The sequence below is a fragment of the Lygodium microphyllum genome, chromosome 5, assembly GCF_053477565.2.
Source record: "Lygodium microphyllum isolate KBCC chromosome 5, Lygodium_microphyllum_v1.1.10, whole genome shotgun sequence".
In the NCBI taxonomy this organism is placed as follows: domain Eukaryota; kingdom Viridiplantae; phylum Streptophyta; class Polypodiopsida; order Schizaeales; family Lygodiaceae; genus Lygodium; species Lygodium microphyllum.
The window spans coordinates 94669286-94691475 of NC_141139.1; the positions used below are offsets into that span (position 1 = coordinate 94669286).

Genomic DNA, 22190 nt, shown 5'->3' on the forward strand with positions numbered 1-22190 from the left:
TGTACAAGTTGAAGATCACCCCTAGATGCTCCAAGCCTACCTATAAGGCCAAATTGGTTACTAAGGGTTTTAAACATGAGCATGGTGTTAACTTTGAGAAAGTCTTTTCTCATATAGTCAAGACGACTACCCTACGTTTGGTACTAGCATTGGTTGCTCAATTAGATCTAGACCTTTATTAGATGGATGTTAAGATAACTTTCTTACATGGGGACTTGCTTGAGGAAATTTATATGCAACAACCTAAGCGCTTTGAGAAAAAAGGCAAGGAACAACTAGTGTGCAGATTGAGAAAGAGCCTTTATGGCCTAAGCAAGCACTTAGGGAATTTTACCACAAATTTGATACTTTTATGCATTCACAAGGCTATACACGCAGTGATATGGATCCGTGCTTATACACAAAGAAGGCTCCTAATAGCAGCCTTTTGATTTTCACACTCTATGGATGACATGTTGATTACTGGGAGAGCTCCTGAGATGAGCTAGATGCTCTCAAAAGTCAGCTTAATAAGAACTTTGAGATAAAAGACATGGGGCAAGCCTCACATATTCTTGGAATGCGCATTACGCATGACCGCTCTCAGGGGCTTCTTTACTTGTCATAAAAGGAGTATATCTAGAAGGTCCTTGAGCAATTTCATATGTAAGATGTTAAGCCTATTGGTTGTCCTTTGCCTTCTCATGTGAAGGTGAGTCAGGGACGGGGTCTATGACTCACATAAAGCAGTAGTTCCTTCAATTAACAACTGGACTTTACATGCACACACATAAACAAAGACATCTCTCCCTCGCTCAACACTAGATTGGCCCCGAAGATCGGCGCCCCTCTCGGTATTTCTTTATCAATTAAAAGATAGAAAATTACAAAAATGGTAATGTTTCAAAATACATAACCTGTGAACAGTTGGTTTTCATCTCTTCTAAGTAAATCCCAACTGCATAGAAACAGTACAGCATGTCCAGATCAACATCCCTTACTGTCCAGCATGTGCAGAATTCACTGTTCTTATTCAACATGAGCAGAGTTCACTGTTTTTATTCAGCATGAATAGAGTTCATTGTTCTTATTCAACATGTATAGAGAAAACATAGAATTGTACCTTCAATGGAATCAATCCATCGTGCAAAGCATTTCTTCTAAGTATAGAGAGAGAGGTGATCAAAGGGAGCAAGCTCTACCTCCGTGCTTGAGTCAGAGACGTAGAAGTACTCTCCATGGCTGGTTTTCTTGTAGCAATCTACCCTCAGCTCCTCAAAACTTCATTCTCCCATCTGCCCCCTATGCCTATTACGTTTTTTTTAATGCTCTCTCGCTCTCTTTTGGGAATTTGTGCCACATGGCATACATGTAACAATTTTTCCGTTTAAACATTCTGGTCTAAAATTCTCCATGATCGGTGCAAAATTTGACCTCGGCACAGACCAGAGAATTAATCCTCGTGTAAAAACAAAGACAATGATGCGAACAGATTCTGGGGTCCAAAAGTAGTAACTCCCTAAATTTTAGGGATGGTGACCCCTGCAATCCTCAAGTTGTTCTGTGCAACTTTTATCATTGCGACCACATCAAAAGTGTAATGTGGCTCAATTATAGTGACTTTTATTCCGTGAGCATTCTCATATGTGCATCTTCTATCTTGGTCAGACTCATTATCCTGCACCATCTCCAGTGGCTAAGCACACAGTCCCAAGCCACTAGCATTCTATTCTTCAGTGCCCATTCAATATGGAACTAGTCCTAAGGCTCAAACAAACCATTAGTCCAATTTGTCCCAATGGTTGCGTCTTCTGGCCATGCAAAGATCCCGTTTATTCCAAGAGAACTCTGGGGGTAAAAAGCAACAACAACAAAATAAAAGAAAAATAAAATATTTATATAAGTAAATAAGAAAAACAACTGTAAAAAATATCACCACCTGGTGACACAGGCCAATTGTCTATAGTCTGATGAGTAGAAGGCCGAGATGACCAAGATCCAGTTTGCATCCGTAGTGGGCAATTTAATGTATGCAATAATAGCCACTCGTCTTGACATACCTTTTGCAGTGGGAGTTGTGGCATGCTATATGGTTACACCTAGCAGGTGAAATTGAGATGCCGTCAAGGGTATCGTGAGGTACTTGAAGAGCACAGCAGATATGTGCATATGTTATAGTGGCCACGATACAGGAGTCATGGGGTACACTGACTCTGATTATGCAAGACATACAAACAGTAGAAAATTCACCTCTAGCTATGTGTTTATCTTTGCTGGAGGTATTGTTTCTTGGATATCCAGGGTGCAGAAATGCACGGCACTCTCTACTACAGAGACCGAGTTTATTGCAGCCACTGAGGCTTGCAAGGAGGCTCTCTGGTTAGGCTGTCTGGTGGCAGACCTTGGTATGACTGATGCAATTCCTACATTGAATTCAGATTCTATGAGTGTTATCCATTCAGCCAAGAATTCGGTTTTCCATACGAAGACAAAGCACATTGAGATACGATACCACTTTATCAGAGAGGTTGTTGAGGACAAGTCTGTTGACATTGTCAAGATCTCAATTGACTAAAATTCTATAGATCTACTCACGAAAAGTCTCTCAACCGAGCCTTTTGCCTTCCTAAGGAAGATGATGGGTGTTGGATGAGATTACCTCTATTCCTCATCCTATTGTACTCTATGTACACGTAATTTTTCACTTTTCGTCTTTCTTATTCCCTCTTCACTTCAGACACATTCGCCTTTAAAATGGAAGATTATTGGGGTAAAGGCGCCTGTGCCTAGCCACCCCTGTATTACTACACTAACACTACCTGCACCTACACACTACAAGCAACGGGCGCCCATCACTGTCACTTCATTTTTTATTCTTTCAGTGACATTTGAATAAAGAGAAGGCCAGTCACACATTGTGACTGCTCGAGTTCCCACATCTTGAGTCTCTCTCTCATAGTTATCCCCTAAGTAAACAACACCACATGCACCACCATTGTAGTTAAAAAACCATTCATGATGTGGTGTAACATGAAAAGACGCACTTGATTCAAGTGCATGTCATCCTCAGAAATCTGCAATCAATGCATGTGCACTAGAAGAAGAAGCAAGAAGTACATCACCGTCACTATCATTCTCATGAGTGACTACATTTACCTCTTCTATTTTCACACTGCTCTTCTTTGCAGACTGGCTGTCCTTTTTCTCAGCCTTGTTGTCTTCAATGTTTTTGTTTTTGCCCTTCTCTTTCTTCAATTGAAAACAGTCCCATTTGTAATGCCCTTTCTTGCCACAATGATAACACACCTCATTTTTACCATGAGACTTGCTGCGTGCTCTATTTTCAGAATTGCTCTTTTGCTGAAATCTGCCCCTAGTGTGCAATGCATTAGAACACTTGTTTGCTGAATTATTTTGTCTTTTGAGTTATTCCATCAGCAAAGGACTCTCCACATCAGAATATAACAGCTGAGCATTTGAGTTACTCGAGGCTATCCTAAAAGTATCCCAACTTTTAGGCAAAGTGCATAGCAAGAAAGTAGCTTTGAACTCATAATCAATATGGAAATCTAAAGCAATAAACTAACTAAAAATGGAATTGAACTCGTTCAAATGTACAAACATAGTTGTACTTTCCTTCATGCGAAAGTCCATTAACTTTTCCGGGCAATAAGCCTTGCTGGCTATACTTTTCTGAGCATACAATTCTTCAAGTCTTTGCCACATTGCATATGCTGAATTAAGCTTCTCAATGTTAAAGAGCAAGTTGTCTGACACTGAGCGCTCAACGGTAGAGCGTGCAAGCTCATCCAAATCATCCCACTCTTCTTTGTTCCATACCTGTTGGTCTTATTCCCTTCGCTTTGATGGGCTTCACTTGTTTCTTCTGCACCAAGACATTGCAGCACTGTTTTTGCCATATTGCAAAATTATGTGCACCCTCAAGCTTCTTGATGTGCAAAAGATTGTTGCTGTCACTATTTCCAGCCATAGTTTGCAGCACTAAATTGACTCAAAAGTCACCAAATGTAGGCCCAAATGTCACACAAGTGACCACGGTACACTGCAAGTACCAATCAGTAGTGGAAATCAATCAAGTTGCAGAAATTTCAGATCTACAAATAGATTTTCAGAATTAAAGAGTGTCTCCTACTGCACTCCACAAGCAATTACAGCCACATTCAAAGGCCAAGGCATCAATTACATGTGAAATCCCCAAAATTTGACTGCAATTTCTGCTCCAAAAGCATTTACAGGCACAAACTTCACAATTTTGGTCAAAAGCCTCAAATTTTCAAAAAGAAATCCGTCCAGATTGCATCAATACATGTACCCAAGTGCATATACTAGGCAATTGTTGCACAAATTGAAGAAATTTTGCAAAAGCCCCAATTTTATTAGGTGCGATGTGCACAAAATTTCAACGAAATTAAAGAGATTTCACTAAATGAAAAGCCCCAAAATGTCCTGGGTAAATGTGCACCGACTTTGCAATTTCTCGGTCACATTGTCCTGTTGGTTTTCATCACGGTCCCCAAATCCGGGAAAATCCCCAAATTTTTTGGCCAAGATGGCACATTGTGCTTGTGCTTGTGAACACCCAATAGGGGAAGGAGAAGAAAAAATTGCAAGATATTAAAAAAATGGAGGAAAATTAGGCATGTCAAGACGTTGACTAAGCCCCGTCACCCACTAGACCTGCACCGATCACCCACCGGACCTGCACGCTTATCGCCTGCTACTGAACTTGCGTGCATGTCAACCTGCACGCCTGTCGGCCTTGCGCATCTATCACCTGCTAGACCTGCACACGTGTCGACCTGCACGCATGTCGCCTACTGGACTTGCACAAATGTCACCTATGCCACATCTGGTCACCTGCTAGACCTGCTTTGTCATGTGTTGGTGGCTACTGAATCACATCACTAGCTCGCCCGCTTGATTCGTCATGTGCTGACCTGCCTGTCCTGCACCGTCTTGGGACTCATGCACTTCAAAGCTACCTCTTGCTCGCTCTGATACCAGTTTGATGTCAATGTGCAAGGATCAAGACAAAGTGCAAGTCAGATTGAGTGCAGAATTCAGAGTAGGGAGAGTAAGTAGAAAAAGTGAGAGCACGACACACAAAGTGTTTTGGTACAATGACAAGATGTACCACTTCAGGTTTTGATAATATATATAAAGTACAAGTGTAAGGGTGCATGCACATCCGAACACCATAAAAGGCACGATGAGCCCTTTATTCCCAACACCAGCCACCCAACAGCCTGCCTCTTCCCTCTTCTAGCTTTGCACGGCCCCCTCCCAATCTCGTGCCCTCTAATATAGGCCATCTCTTCCGTCGAACCTCTCAACATGAACATGTCTTTAGCCTCCTCTACCCTCACAGCATTGGTACGATCTCGCCCCCATCTCCCCTATTTCCACACATGTTGGATTCATTTATTCCCATGTGTGAACACACATTATTGTGTGTAAAAGTGCATGTTTAGGTGTAAACACCTTTTACACCACTTAGTAGTTAATAAGGGTCAAAGGTGTAGGTGGATACCTCAGCCTATATATTCAGGCCCTATCACTAGTAGTTCATCACAAACTAGCACATCAATCTGTTCAGCTTGTTGTGTACTCTCTCTCTTTTTTTTTTCGTAAATGTGTACTCTCTCTCTCTCTCTCTCTCTCTCTCTCTCGGAGCTTCACCCTCCATAGCCTGCCAGTCCATCTTCATGAGCCCCATACCCAACAGTGGTATCAGAGCAGAAATTCCACTAGCTGAGCATTGCTAAGCACGCAGCCCTGTATGCGCCAATGGCCCCATCAATATCCTACCTAATTGCTCCATTTCCTGTCGTCCCTGTCCAGCGATACCAGCTGCTACAAGCATCTCCTTCCTAGCTCCCACCTGCAGCAGCCTTCCCTGGAATGGTGTCACCTCTGCCTGAAGAAGAAGAAGAAGAAGAAGAGGGAGACAACCAGCTCCTACAGTTGCCTGCTCCAAGCATGACAGCAGAAAGGCATCTTGCAATAGTCACATCCTGCGCCACATGACCTGCGTTGTGTCAACTGTTCAATGCCTACATCGCCTCTCTGAACTGCTGTGACATTTGGACTGCCTCGATGCTCATCCTGCTCTTGTGTCGCCTCACTCCACCTTGATGCCACGTCAACATGCTAACTGCCCTGCCTGCACACAAAAGTGGTTCAACCCATCCATTGACCCTCCAAACTAAGGGGCAGTTCACACGAAATTGAGAATTTTTTATTTTTATCAAATTTTCTCGTCATCCACCCAATAAAATTGGGGCTTTTCAAATCTAAGCCTACGTTCTTTAAATTTCTTCATCAAAATTTGATGCCTTTTTCAATTTGAGCTCTCTCCATGGCATCTACCATCAGGATGTCGAGATATGGCATTACAATTGAGAAATTCTCGGGCATTGACTTCTCCATCTAGAAGACAAAGATTAAGCTCATACTTATGTGAGGAGCATGGAGAGTCATCTCCACTAAGTATAGAGCTCTCTATGATGCCACCTAGAAGGCAATCTACCTTTGGTCCCTCCTCATTGAGATGCATGTTCCTCTTGACTCCCCTAAACCCACCCTCATCAACAACCGAAGTGTCATCACCATTGTACGAAGCCCAATTGTATCCTCCAAGACAAGGCATGTGGGGATGCACTTCTACTTTTCCAAAGAGCATGTTGAGTTGGGGACTCTTCGACTCCAATTTGTCACATCCACACAAAACATGTTGACCTCCTCACAAAAGTAGTCAATCAACCGAGGCTCCAACGCTTGCATGATAGTATCGGTATATGTCATCCTCCCTTGGCATTGAGTTAGGGGAGCGGGTCTCAACTCTTCTTCCACCATCAACATCAACTTGGAAGGAGGAGGATTGCCTCTTCTCCATTATGCTTACAAGGTTTGGTTTGTCATTTATGTATACTTCTTCGTCAACTTCCCCTCCTACTTGTGCATGAAAGATTCATACTTTTTGTAAAAGGGCACTCGTTGCATGAGATCCTTGCAAGGGCATCACTAGAGTGGACCTTGTTACATGATTGCTTTTGTACTTGCATACTCCCTTTGCAATGTTGCATACACATTGTGTTTATGTTTGGTACACTTGGAAGTGGACACTTGTATTTATAAGCCCCTTTTCAAGGGAAACACCATGCATTGTGTAGCATGTTTTACCTTTTTACACCTTTCAGGAGATCCCAAGATAAATCCTCTCTTGTGGCCCTCCCTTGTGGCCATCACAAATACCTGTTCAAAGGCTGCTCCCAATATGAGGCTTTGAAAAATTAGTTTCCACAATAACGTCGTGCTTTCACATGTCAAATGAACAAGCCTCAAGGTCTCCCTCTCTTTGGTTTAAACAATGAACAATCATAGACAAAGCTTCTCTCGCCTTAGCTGGCCTTTTTATGTTTACTTGAAGTTCCTCATAGCATGCAGGGGTGTGTCTTATCTCAAAGAAATGGCTGCATAAAAAGGTATCCACCTAGCAAATGCATGACCTATGACAATTCGAATGCCAAAGCTTTATGTCGCTCCACAACTGCTATCCCAAAATAACACCCCTACTTTGAATTGGAGTCCCTAAAATAACCCATTAAAACTCATTGATCGGCATACTCAAGGTGGATGAGAGTCAAGCCCACCATCCATAACACTTATATGAATGCCCTTAATACCAAACAGGAAATCACTCGTATGAATGCCCTTAACGGCACACAGGAAGTCTCTTGTATGAACGCCCTTAATGCCAAACAGGAAATCACTTGTATGAATGGCCTTAATGTTACACAGGAAGTCTCTTGTATGAACTCCCTTAATACCACACTGAAAGTCTCTGTAATCACCCAAAATTGCTGTAGCACCCCTTAAGTGAAATGTTGTGTCATCAGCAAACTGCACATCTGGAGGCCCTTGCATCTTCAATCCAAACCAACCACTCATAGTTGCAAGGGAGCAGGCCTATCTTTCTGATTGTTCTATTTGTGCTAATTCTCTGAATGAGTATATTACTGTATCCCAAACAATTGGAAATTCAAAAAACCCATATGTTCCATGAAGTAACTTTTCCGCTGCCATTAAACTAAGAAAATGCCAAACGTGTCATGCCAAACAGCCCGTTCCACAGCTCCTGTTCATTAAGTTTCATAAGGAATATCCCCACTTAACTATCACATGTACAGTACACTATCTACAACAAACTTTGCCTTTGGTCCTTGTTTCCTATATGTCTCAAGGTTAAACAAGGTCTTCTCTAACATTGCACAGAAACATGCAAAAGCAGCTCATCTAGCAGGTTTAAGCATGTCATGAACTTTACAAGCCTATGTAAAGACAATTTGCATCATATGCATACAAATCCAAGATAGCAGTTACCTTGAGACACAGTCAATTCACCTGTAAGTAGTAAACTAATTTTTCATGGAAGTTTGTATCCATTTGAGAGCAAAAGTAGGAGACTGTTCTCAAGTTCACAAAATTAACAGAAGCTAACGTCACCACACATCACTTCCAATGCTTTGCCTTAGTAGTTCAACGAACAGTTACCATATTACTACAGTAGTGTTATGGGAAGTGACAGAATCACAGGTAGGTGCAGACCCATGTGCAAGTTGTTTTTTCAATACAGAAAGCTTACTGCTACATCATGAATATCGGCCAAATGCATGAGCTTTTGGGCCATGCCACCAAGTATGCGAGTCCTTGCAGACATGTCTTCAAATCCATGACGGAAATGAAATGTGATGCTATCAAGAACCACAAGTTTAACCTGAGGCAAAAATCAATCCATCAAACAGTCATGATATGGAAAAAATATCCCAATAGTAACCAACTATTAACCACATTCTTATGCATAATATTTAAGATTAATTAAAAACAAACCCTTACTATAAACCAAGTCAGCCTCTCTTTTTGTGGTGCCCTGCCCTAAATAGAAACCACTTACCTGTAGAGAATCTGCAAATGCAGAAGCTTGGCCTATGCTAGAACTCCTGACGGAGGACTCACTGACTTCTCAGAAGTTGATTCTGAAAATAAATATAGTGAAAGACAATAATGGACTGTAGATGAAGTTGGATTTAAACTTTATGAAGAAACGTGTAGAGAGCTTCAAAACCACATCAATGGAACCTCTAAGCTGCTCACAGGTCAGCATCAGACTTTTGCAGGCCGACTGCCTGTCTTAGAGGTTTGTGCATACCTTGAAGCACTCTTTAGCATTTTCTGCAACATCTGATAACAACTAATAGCCTTTTTGAAGACTGTTGCATAGCATTTAAGCATTATACAACACATGCCAGAGAATTATTTAGCCCTTTTGGTGATTGAGCTGATAAGGTTTATGAGGTAGAAATCGTGTAGCCAACAACTAGCTTTCTGTGAAGGGTGAGCGGAAGTGCCCAGGTAGTGTGCAAGACAAAGGAGGTGTATTCAGCACTAGAGAGTGTGCAGAGAGAGTGGAGACTCGAGATGGGTGTGTACCAATGTGGTACACACAAAGAATAAAAGAATGTATTTATAATTAGGGTACGGTACATTCACCCACAAGGGTGCGGCCACATGTACAAGTAAATATATACACACGGGAGTAGCAAATGGGGCCTTTACACCCAACAACCTCCCACTTAAAGGTCCTAAGCAAACCTTTACCCAACTCCCACTAGTCGAATGCAATGCTCATGTTGAACCTTTGCAAGACTCTTAGTGAGAATATCTACACGGTTATCTTGTGTTTTGATCTTAGTCAGTGTGACTAGACAATCATCTAGAACCTGTTTGATAAAGAGACACTGCACATCAATATGTTTGGTACATGCATGAAACATGGCATTCTTAGCTAGGCATACAGTACTCTGGCTATCACATCCAAGTATAGGTGTTTTGGTGGGCAGCCCAAATTCCTTGACCAAACAACCAAGTCAAACATCTTCTTTCAAAGCTTCAATGGCTGAGATATATTCAGCCTCAATGGTAGAAAGTGCTATTTTTTGTAAACTAAGAAATGGCCCCACCAATTAAGGTAAATATGTACCCACTAGTAGACTTGCAAGTATCCAAGTCACCTACCATGTCTACATCACAATATCCCTGCAAATCTAACGTACCCTTTCCATAGCAAATACATTTTCTTTGTATGCCTTTAAGGTACCCGAAGATGCATTTCACTACCTCCCAATGTGCTTTGCCAAGATTTAATATAAACCTGCTCACAACTCCCACTGCATGAGCAATGTCAGGTCTAGTGGCAACCATAGCATACATAACTAACCCACAAGCTGAAGCATAAGGAACACCCTTCATAAAGCTGGCTGCCTTATCATCTTTAGGGCAATCTGCTTTGCTAAGCTTAAGATATGGTGGTAAAGGAACACCAAGTGGCTTAGCATCTGCCATAGAAAAACAATCAAGTACTTTGCTGATGTACTTTTCTTGTGAGATAAGAGCTACTGCTCTCTATCTCTCATCACACGCATGCTCAAAATGTGTTCGATTGCACCCAAGTCCTTCATGGAAAAGATTGAATTCCGTTATCTTTTTAGTGCATTAACCTAGCTTTTATGCTTACCAGCAATAAGCATATCATCCACATAAAACACAAGGATTATAAGACTTCCATCATCAGCCTTCTTTATATATAAGTAGTGATCTCCATTGATTCTTTTAAGCCCATGTGAGAGCATGAAAGCATCAAATTTTTTATATCACTGTCTAGGAGCCTGTTTTAAACCATACAAGCTTCTCTTAAGCCTACACACCAAATGCTCCTTCCTTGGCATAACAAAGTCCCCCTGGCTATTTCATGTACAGCTCTTCTTCTAAATCACCATGCAAGAATGCAATTCTAACATCCATATCTGATCAAGTTCATGATTCATAGATGCTACATAGCAAACAATACCCGAAGAGTGGCCATTTTTTCAACAAGTGAAAAGACTTCCTGAAAGTCAATCCCCTTTCTTTGTGTATAACCCTTAGCCATAAGCCTTGCTTTGTATTTGGGTTTGCCATCCACACACTTGATTTTATAGACCCATTTGTTAGGAATAGCTTTCCTATCTTTGGGCAATAGAACCAAATCCCAAAAATCATTCTGACATAAAGATTTCATTTCTTCCAATATAGCTAGCTCCCACTTTTAATATAACTCACATGATAATGCCTCTTTATATATGAGAGACTAATCATCATCTGTGAGTAAAATGCAGTCCAAAGAGGGATCAAACCTCTGTATAGGTCTGCTAACACATGTAGACCTTCTCACCCAATGATTTGTGTTATCAGGTAATGGATTCGCATCCAAAGAAATGTCAATGACCTCATTATTTGGTTGTTGAACTGCATTTTCAGGTTGCTGTAATACATTTTCAGGCTGCTGTAATTCATTTTCAGCATGCTGATTTTGTTGCCCAAGCTGATTTTCAACATCCCTTTGCTGCCCATTGTCATCTAGCTCGATAATGATACGTTGATTATCAAAACCAACATCAAATGAAGCTGAATTTTCAATGGTTGATGGCAATCCAAGTGGATGCTCATGCTGAAATTTTACTTTTTTTTGTCTGAATCACTAAATGTGGCATTTTTCAATAGCTTTGACTCATTAAATACCACATTTCAATTGCATAGTACCTTTTTCATGCTTAGAACCCAAACTCTATAGCCCATTTCGCCTTCATCTCCATAACCCAAACCTCTTCAGGGATACCACTTTCACGTACACGATGTGGAGATTGGTTGCAAATATGCACCATAGTTTTAAGTGCCTCTTCGCAAAATGATTGTGGGAGATTAGCTATGGACAGCATGCATCGAATCTTATCACATCAAGTGTTATCCATTCGCTCAACCATACCATTAGATGACAGATTATAAGGAGTTGTAAGCTCCTGTTTAATCCCATAGACATCACAAAACTGATTGAATTCTTTAGATACATACTCTTCACCATTGTCTGTTCTTATGCATTTTAGTTTTAAGCCCTTTTGAGTACTAACAAATGCATAAAACCTTTTAAGGACGTCCAATGCCTTGCTTTTCTGCTTAACCAAGTAAACGCATAGCTTTTTAGAATGGTTATCAATAAAAGACACAAAATAACGAAAACCACTATGAGTTTTTATTGGCATGGTACATACATCAAAATAGACTAAATTCAAAATTCATGCTTCCTAGAGGCTCCATGAGAGTATGAACTCTTTATATGTTTTCCCAAAACACAATCATTGAAAAAGTCAAGCTTTGAGTTTTTTCACATCAACTTTTCCAAGTGAAAAAAATGCATGTAAACCCTTTTGGCTCATGTGTCCAAGATACTTGTGCCATAACTCCATGCATGATTGCACTTCTGCAACTACAACAAACTTTCCAAGAAATACCTTGCAGTGAAGATAATATAGAGTTCTATTTTTACCACCTCTAGTGACTAGCATAGATCCTTTTTGTATCTTCCACCCCTACTGTCTAACTGTCCAACAAACTGCCCAAAAGAAAGCAAGCTCTTTTTAATGCCAAGTATGTACCTAACATCATGAATAATCAATTCCTGACCATTTTCAAGAGCCAAGTGTATAGTGTCTATTCCTACAATATCACATGCATAGTTATTCCCTAGGTAGACTTTCCCAAGGCTACCGGCTACATAAGAAAAAAAACACTCCAAAGATGGAGTTACATGAAATGAAGCACCACTGTCAACAATCCATTATTGTGACAAACCATCATGAGCAAACAAAGCATCTATCACATCCCTTTTAGTGATATACATGTCTTCCACTGTCAAAGCATGTGGATCTGAAGATGCAACCAACAAATCAGCATCGTTATCTTCTTCTATCTCCTCAATAACAACATTAGATACCACATTTTCCTTCCCTATTTCTTTAGGGGTAGAGTTGCTATCCTTGTCATTCTTTTTGCCTTTTACATTAGCCTACTTGCGTTTTTGCTCCTTTTAGTACCTGCAATCAAGCTTTTTATGCCCTTTGTGTCCACATTGATAGCAAGTGACATCTTGCTGTTTTTCCTTGCTTTTGCTGCGATTTTTATTTTTATTTGCAACATTTGACCTCTTTTCAATTCGTCCTCTCACATTGTAGACTAATCCACTGTTTTCCCCACTTACCTTGCATCTAATCTCCTCGTTGAGAATAAAACCACGTACACCATTAAATGTCAAGTTGGGGTTGTTGCTAAATGACACAACCAATGCTTCCCATGAATCGAGCAAAGTCATGAGTAAAAAAATAGCCTTCAACTTAGGATCAAAAGCCAACAAGCATGCATCCTATATAACTGACTCAAAATACAATGAATGCATTTAAATGTTTTGAGGTGGACTCAGACTCATCAAGCTTCAAGTTGACCAATTTTCACATGAGCTATACCTGATTGACACGAGTCCTATTCTCACATGTAGCCTTGAGTTTCTCCCAAACTGCATAACCAAAGGTGAGTCCCTTGATATCAACCAAGATATCATCTAAGACTGCCATTTTGATGTAAGTAATGGCTTTCTTATTCATTTTAGCCCAATCCTCATCTAACAAAGCAACAAGCTTATATTCTGCCAAGGCATCATCACAATCCTTCAAAAAAGTATACCCTACATACAATCTTTCAAAATATCAAAGCCATTGCCGTTAAATTTACGAATCTTGAAAAGATTCTTTGTGTCAGATGTAGATGCACTGCCAACTGTTTTTAGGAATAAAAAACTGCAATAAAATGCTGAATACTTTCAGCCAATAGCAAGGTTGCTGAATATAACAGCAAGTACACACACTTGTACTTCCAAAGGTATCCCAAGAAGCAAATATTTTGCTGCAATTTCAGTCCCAAGAGCTGATTACAGCATGTACATGAACCAAATCCAATACATATGCATAAATGACAATTCCCACTTCAATAATACATCACCATAACGCCCTAATGCAATAACCCAAGTGTCGTATGTACCACTATTTCACTGCGTAATGAGCATTCAGCAATACATGTACCAAGAGAAGCTGCCCTTTTACAACATTTAATACATCCCAAATCCAAATTTCTCCCACTCAACAGTGAATTTGCTGTAATTACATTGTCAAAGCACAAATCAGCTCAAAGTATATCACTGATGTGAAAAGCCCCAAACTTTTGCAATAACTCTACCCCAATTGCATTAATACATCATCCTAAGTGTCAAATACAAGATAATGTTGCAGAAATTTCACAAATTCTGCAAGCCCTCAAATTTTAGGATCCAAATGTGCACAAATTTCAATGAAATTGGCTCAGCTGAGAAAAATTTCACTTCTATATGAAAAGCCCCAAATTTTTTAAGCAAATGCGCACAATGTCTGCAATTTCTGAGTCAAATGTCACTATTTCACATAAATAGCATAAAATTTGGGAAAAGCCCCAAATTTTCTGGTACAAATCTAAGCATTGTGTTTATGCGTGCGAACCCCCGTCAATGAGCAGGGGCCATCTTGCAGGAAATAAAATCATGTATATTTAAAAAAATGACAAAAGCTGCCTTAATCGTGTCAAAAATGTTTCACAATTCTGGCAATAGCCTCCCGTGACCTCCCCTGGCCTACTCATGACCTGCCCCTACCAACCGTGACGCCCACTGCCCACTCGTGACCTGTGCCTGGTCACTGCTTGCCTTTGGTCAAAAACTGACTGCCAAACTGATCCCGACAGGTCATGCCTACAGTCATGCAAACTGTTGTTGGTCCGAGCTGATGCTGATTGATCACGCATGTGGTCTCCTCGCACACAAAAGTGACAACTTGCCTGTCGCCTCACGTGCACACGCAAAGACTGACCCGTACAGCCCTCGAGAAGCACGCACACTCTTGTCGCAGCTCTGATACCAATTTGAAGGACAAGCGGAAGTGCCCACATAGTGTGTGAGATAAAGGAGGTGTATTCAACAATAAAGAGTGTGCAGAGAGAGTAGAGACTCAAGATGGGTGTGTAACAATGTGGTACACACAAAGAACAAAAGAATGTATTTATACTTAGGGTACGGTACACTTACACCCACAAGGGTGCGGTCACATGTACAAGTAAATATATATACACGGGAATAGCGAAGGGGCCTTTACACCCAACATTCTGGGTGAGGTGAATGCTTCTAACCCTGCAACAGACACTTCAATTAAATACGATCGTATCAATAGCATCAAAATCTCAGAGGAGGAGGAGAAAGAAACCCTTCTGGGGGCTTATATAATTTAGATATTTAGGCTTGGGCTAATTTTACTGTAATTGCCCTCTTTTCCTCAAAGCTGCAGCAGACTTAGAGTTTTCTTGCACATACTAGCCCAACATAAGGGAGACTACAGAGTGTTTAGACATTTTTAATGTTGGAAAACAAGGCATCGTCACATGCAAGAAGCTACCACCTGGCAGCAATAGAAGGTCTTTAGCTCCATAAGAAAGAGGGTGCCCTATGCATGAAATCATCCTAGGTGATTTAGCCATGTTCTACTAGCAACCTTGTCTAATCTTTGTAGATACATTTTCAAAAATGTTAAGCATGTCAAATATGAGGATCCCAAGGTTGAAGATTTTCAATGTTCTAAGGCAAAACAGCCATGGACTCTACTTTGTAACGAACCAGTCATGGTTCGTAACTAACGAAGTGATCCCTACACAACACACTAATTAATCATGATTTTTGAGTTGTGATTGATCAAGTAATATAAGAGCGTCATAGGGTCTAGCTTATCAATATGTAAGATTATTGAGGTCGACCATCCTGTCTGGGTCCATATCAACCCACTATAGAGTGGAAGCTAGGGGACAAAACTCAAGCTTCTAATGCTCAAATTTAGCTATGATCCCTGAGCACATGCATCTTGTATGTCAACAAATAAACTCTTAGAATGGGTGGTACTTTGACACTAAAGCTTCTAAGTGCACACCTTATGCAACATATATTCATTTCTTTGCAAAATGCACCAAAGGGCGGAGTTGTCTTTGCGAATAATGCTTCTTAGACCATTGAAAGCATCAAGAATGTGTATGTGTAATAGCAAGTGGTCATTTTCGTGAGAATCAGTTGGCTATGGAGGAGAGAGAGATGAGAGATGATGAACAATAGATAATGTGAGCTCAAGAGAATGTACTAGCAAATAATTGCATGACATAGAATGAAAGTACAAACTACAACTAAGGTCTAAGTTGACCTTACCAAACGCCCACACCCTAACTAGAGTTGTCTTTATGAATAATGCTTCTTGGACCATTGAAAGCATCAAGAATGTGAATGTGTAGCAGCAAGTGGTCATTTTCGTGGGAATCAGTTGGCTATGGAGGAGAGAGAAATGAGAGACGATGAATAATAGATAGTGTGAGCTCAAGAGAATATACTAGCTCATAATTGCATGACATAGAATGAAAGCGCAAATTACAACTAAGATCTAAGTTGACCTAACCAAACTCCCACACCCTAACTACAGTTGGATTAACTTAACTCTAGAGCCTAGTGTCACCACATTTAAAGTCCTAGACACACCACACTTTACACTTTAAAAGTGTCCACACCACACAAATTACATTGGACACTGCCTAGAATTGGTAAATTATAACATCTCCTTGCAAAGTCAATGTGATGAAGTACCAGGATCATCAACCACCGAAGGGTAATAAGTTCAAGGCCTTGCAAAAAGCCTCAAACTTCTCACGTGGTAAAGCCTTGGTGAAAATGTCTGCAACGTTTTCTTGTGTGGGAACATACATCAAGCTGATCTCACCTACATAAGATCTCTCTCTAACATAATGGTAGTAAATCTCAATGTGTTTTTGTGCAAGCATGAAGCACACAATTTCGTGCTACTTGACCCTCCAACAAAACTTGTAGATCAGCTAACAATCTACGCAACCATAGATATTCAATTGTTACTATGAAGACTGCCATGTACTACAAGACGAGGTAGCCACTCTAGGTTGTTTCTTACTAAGCCATGAAATGCATGAACGGCCCAAAAAGAAACAATATCCACCACTAGTAGAATGCCGAGTGTTAGTCACGTCAGTTTTTTATCTCCTAGTTGTGAGCTCTTGTCAAAGTCTAATAGAGATATAGGAGCTCTAGCAATTCTAGGTGCATTTTCTTCAATCATCAACTTCCTGCATGCATTCCTAGGCTAGTTTCTCCTTTCTACCGATTACCTCTACCTACCAGACATTGTCCTTGTTATCTAGGATTTTATCATGGCCTTCCCCTATTTTGTCAACATTTTCTTCCAAGTGACCAACATTAAATGCTGGTCAGGCAGCTTTTTTACCATTGACTAGTGCAAGTTGGCCAAATTTGGGCATTTCTAGCTATTTTTAGCCAACCCCCCCCACTTGGGAAACACACACTCTTCAATCTTCAATCCTTCATTTACAAGTGCACACTCTGACACTCCATGCATGGTGCTACCATCATCATCAGCCTGATTTGGTGCCCTCATTGACATTGTGGCCTGCATGCAAAGACTGATCAGTCCATCCCCATTGTATGAGCATTCTTCTTCCATCATTGCAATATTCTTCATTTTCTGCTCTCTCTCTCTCTCTCTCTCTCAGCTAATCTTCGCGGGGGAGCAACACATTAAATGTAGATTTCCAGCTTGCGTTTGCTGCAAACATAGCCCCCTACTGGAGGTCATGTGCCCCGTTCACAATCTTGGCAACTAGGCAATATCCCTTACAAGCTAGGTGGCAGCAACATATAGGGCAAGGCAACAGTATACAAGCATCAAACGGCCCCTCCTTCCCTGCATTTGGCTGAAAATACAAATTTGTTGGTGGTGGTAATAGTACCCTCGTGCAAGCAACCCCCTTCTACAAACAAGTGAAAGCTTTCTGAGTACTAATGGCACATCTACAAACATTGTAGCTGACTGCCTTTGGTTCACCGCATCATTTCCATTCATACACAAATTTTTGGGTGATTGCATAATCCAAGATGTCTTATCAGTTTACAAGGTTTAATGACTCGAAGGAGGAGCTTCTCTCCGGACACTCCTCTGAGCAGAGATGCGATTATCATCGACGGTGTCGTGATGTTATGAGGACACATTGTGAAAAAAGTATGGAATGCATCATCATCCGACTTCTCTATTGATCTAGAGAGTCAATGTGATCTGAGCCATTAGTACTCCTGTGAGTTGCATGGATTATCCAAAAATACTAGATTTTTGGATAATTTTAGTCTATTTTTTATATTATTTATTGTAAAAATCCGAAAAAGTTAGAAAAAGCTTCTAGATTAGGATGGCATGCAAAAAGCTAGTTGCTTTTTCAGCCAATTAGAAGATTTTTTATAAAAAAGACAGATTGACGAAATCGCGCCCGTCGCGATCGCTGTAAACAGGCTGAAAACTGTAGATTGAACTGAAGAAAGAAGGAGTGATCTGGGAGATCCGTGACCATGTGTCCTGGGGTTTTACCCCCCTTTCGGAGCCAACGGAGCCATTAGATTTGGGTTCCAGACAGTAGAGAAAGAGCTGATTTTTCTAATCCACGTTTTTGGTCTACGAAGGAGCTCTAGGAGAACTAATGCTTGGAAATTGCTTCTGAGTAGTACAAAGATTCCAGGTTCTTTCAATACATATTGATTCAATTCATTGTGATTTGTTTTTGTCGTGTTTACCACTTGGGTATTCTCTATCTTCTCTTCCATCTCCTATCTCTACTTCCTTCTACTTCTGATCCTCGGTGGATTCAACCTTTCGACAAAAACCCCTCCGACAACGGGAGGAGTCTCCTATTCACAACCATCTCCCTTCTATTCATCTATCACAGAAGACTCCATCCGAAGTGAAGATGTTGTCCTTGATACTCTTAGTGCAAGTGCCTTTCGTACCTTCATTACCCAAAGAAGACAAACTAGATGGTTTGAACTATTTCTTGTGATCGTGTAAAGTGGAGTGCATACTCGACACCTTTAATCTTTGGGACCTTGTTTCTGATTCTATCCCCCGTCCTAAAGAGGATCCAACAAATGGGACTTCTAGGGACCATGTCGCCTTGTGGGATCAGCTCAACTCTCAAGTCAAATACTTTCTCTTTATGAGTTTGCAAGATTCTATCCTTGTGCATGTTCACACGTTTAAGACCGTTGCAAAAGTGTGGAAAAAGCTTGTGTCTTTGTATCAACACAAGATGTTTGTCCACAAGATTTTCCTAGAGAAGAAGTTATGGATGCTCACTCTTAATGACTCCTCTATAAAGGAGCATATCACTAAGATGGAAAACATGAGGGATGAGCTTGCCTCTCTTGGTCGAACGATATCCTCTAAAGACATGGCTATGATCCTTTTGACTCAGGTAACCTAATTAAGTACTAATTATAGCAAGCATGAAATTCACATAAACTGAGAATGCACATTCCACCACTTTAATCTTGGACATTGGACACCTTGTTGGCCCCCAAAACTGACGCCCCTTGCGGTATTTCTTTATCTTATATTGCAAATGAAAAAAGTAAAACTGAGATCCTCTAATCTCCTCCACTAATCTAAGTGCCTCTTGTTATTACAACTGACCAACAAGCCTCCGAACCAATTTGCCCCTTGGTTTACTTGGGAATTGATCTTTACTTTACTCCTTGAAAGACAAATTCAATCCCAAATCTGGCTGATTGGCCTCTTGAATCTTCCTGAAATTCCTCAATTTCAAATACTCGAATTCAAGTGTTAGGCCATGCATCCCAAGGTGGTTGTTAAACCCTAATTTTTGCTATAAATTAGGGTTTAGAGCAAAGATTGACAGAAATCTCTTTTTCTAATGGCTCAAATTACTGAAAAATGTTGAGATAACTTAAGAGATGGCTAGGAAATGAGAGAGAATGCTATACAGAGAGAAATTTTAGAGTTTCATTGCAAGAAATGCTGAAAAGCTACTGCTACCTTGCCATGGAGGCTATCAACCTACAGCTTAGGACCACCAAAAAGATTAACAAAAATCTCTTTTTCTAATGGCTCAAATTACTGGAAAATGTTGAGATAACTTAAGAGAAGGCTAGGAAATGAGAGAGAATGCTATAGAGAGAGAAACTTTAGAGTTTCATTGCAAGAAATGCTGAAAAGCTACTGCTGCCTTGCCATGGAGACTGTCAACCTACATCTTAGGACCACCAAAAAGACTGATGTCCCCTCCTATATGCTATCATCTACACTAAAAGAACCTTGGATTGTTGTCACCTGCTCCTAGAGGGCTCCAAACTCTTGTCACATGCTGTTGGACAAATCCACAGTGGCTACAAATCACATCAGCAATCTCTTCTTGCTCTCCAACAATCTTATTCTCTCTCATTATAGCTGAAATAAACTTTCACCAAACCCCCAAAAATGTTTTTTCTACTTGCATGGGCAAGTTTTGCCAAGGGATAGCCTTCTAATTCAATTTTTCAACATTATCGAGCTTACTTGAATTATTTTTAAGAATATCAATTCTGAAAATTAATTTAATAATTATTCTAGTGCTCAAAAAATTAATTCTATTGGCCAATAATTAAATTGGCTAGGATAATTTGTCTTCCAAGTATTCTTGAGCAATTATTGACCATTAGACTAGCATTTAATTAATTAATTAATGCCTAGTCTCCAATGTCACCCCTGACATTAGTGGCTAATAAATTGATCTAGGTTCAAACTGACACTAGATACCACCTAGTACTTATCAAGCATAACTTATTGCAACTTTTGCCTTTGGCACCAACTAATATCTCAAGGTCTTAGATCCCACACTGTGAATTAATTAGCTTGCACCTCACATGTGCAAGTCACATTAGCACATTTGATTAGCTTTTAATCATCCTTGATTACACTATATTGTGCCAAAGAAAAAGCATACTGCACTGGAATTTCCATAAGGCATCGCAATCACAACATTGGCCACTATTATTCAACCATGTCATATGCCTCAAACTTGCTGAAAATTTCCAACCAGCATATACATAACATAAAACTGAAAATCGGTCTAGAACTTTTGCTAGAAACCCATTGGATGCATCCATGACTCACGTTTCTCAACTGTTCTGACTATCAACCGTAGAAAAGCATTAATTCAACATAAACCATGGCTAAAATCGTCAATGACATTTACTAACATGCCAAACCATAGCTAAAATCGTCAATGGCATTTACTAACATATTGTTGTCCATGGGACCAGTTGTAGACCATTGAAAACTCAGTATAATCTCATCATGAAACGATCACTTGCTGATTTGACAAACTAGTACAAACATGATCCCAATTTGATCACAAACTGATTGCAAAAACTGATCAGTAACTAATGCAAAGACTAATGCAAAACTGATCCCAAAAGTGACTATAAACAGTTCTCAAACTAATTAAAAATTGAGCTGAAACTAATCAAAATTTTTGTCTCAAAACTGAGGCAAAAACTCATGCCAAACGAATCATAAAACTCATGAAAAAGTATAGTTTCAGTGCCTGGGTGAAACTCATACTCATTTGCATGCATCTCACAGTGACTAGTACACTGAGTAGTGACCTCATGGCAACCATACTATTAGCACAATACCTTGGATGCACATCGAATACATCCCACATCCACTACATAAGAGAGTTGTTCACAACTGGCGAAGTGGAAGTGCTACCTCCCCCTTGAGCATTAGGCAATGCTCCGAAACCCTGCTCTACTGAACCTAACTAAGCTTGAAGTCGGCTCTAACTAAAAGGCATCTTGGTAAAGTTGCAACAACTGAGGATGGTCTACCAAGTCATCCTTTTCCATCCACTTTGCATCTATTGATAAAACAATGCTAAAGCTCCACCAAGAAGCATATGGAAACTTTACCTCTAACTTTACTTGCCTTAAAACCTCCACTAGGTAGTAGGCCTTTTTTCTCCTGAAATCATTGCGATGCTTTATACTTTCACATTGCTGCAATTCAAACTTAACAGTTGACTAGCCCTTCATGTGTACCTAACAAGCTAGGAGTACCAAATGCATTAGGAAACATTATTGTTTGCACACTTTGGACCATTGCAATGTGACTGTGTATAGGAATTTGCATACTACCAGCCATATCAAGATACATTTTACCATACATCGCATACATTACTAGCTGCATTTTTTCTCATGACCAGCACTATACAATGCATTTGCATGACCAACATCAATATCATGAGTCCCAAACACACTGGCTTGCATATATACATTGCTAAAC

General features: G+C 40.2%; 1 protein-coding gene across 5 annotated transcripts in view; it reads right to left on the minus strand.

The window, feature by feature from the left end:
- The window catches only part of RAD51C (RAS associated with diabetes protein 51C), a 67752-nt gene that overhangs the window by 14615 nt on the left and 30947 nt on the right, over positions 1-22190 (minus strand). For all 5 annotated transcript variants that reach the window (XM_087678158.1, XM_087678157.1, XM_087678161.1 and 2 more), the window contains one exon: positions 8645-8776. In XM_087678158.1, the coding sequence (XP_087534284.1) occupies positions 8645-8776 (132 nt within the window). The remainder of the gene's footprint in view (positions 1-8644; positions 8777-22190) is intronic.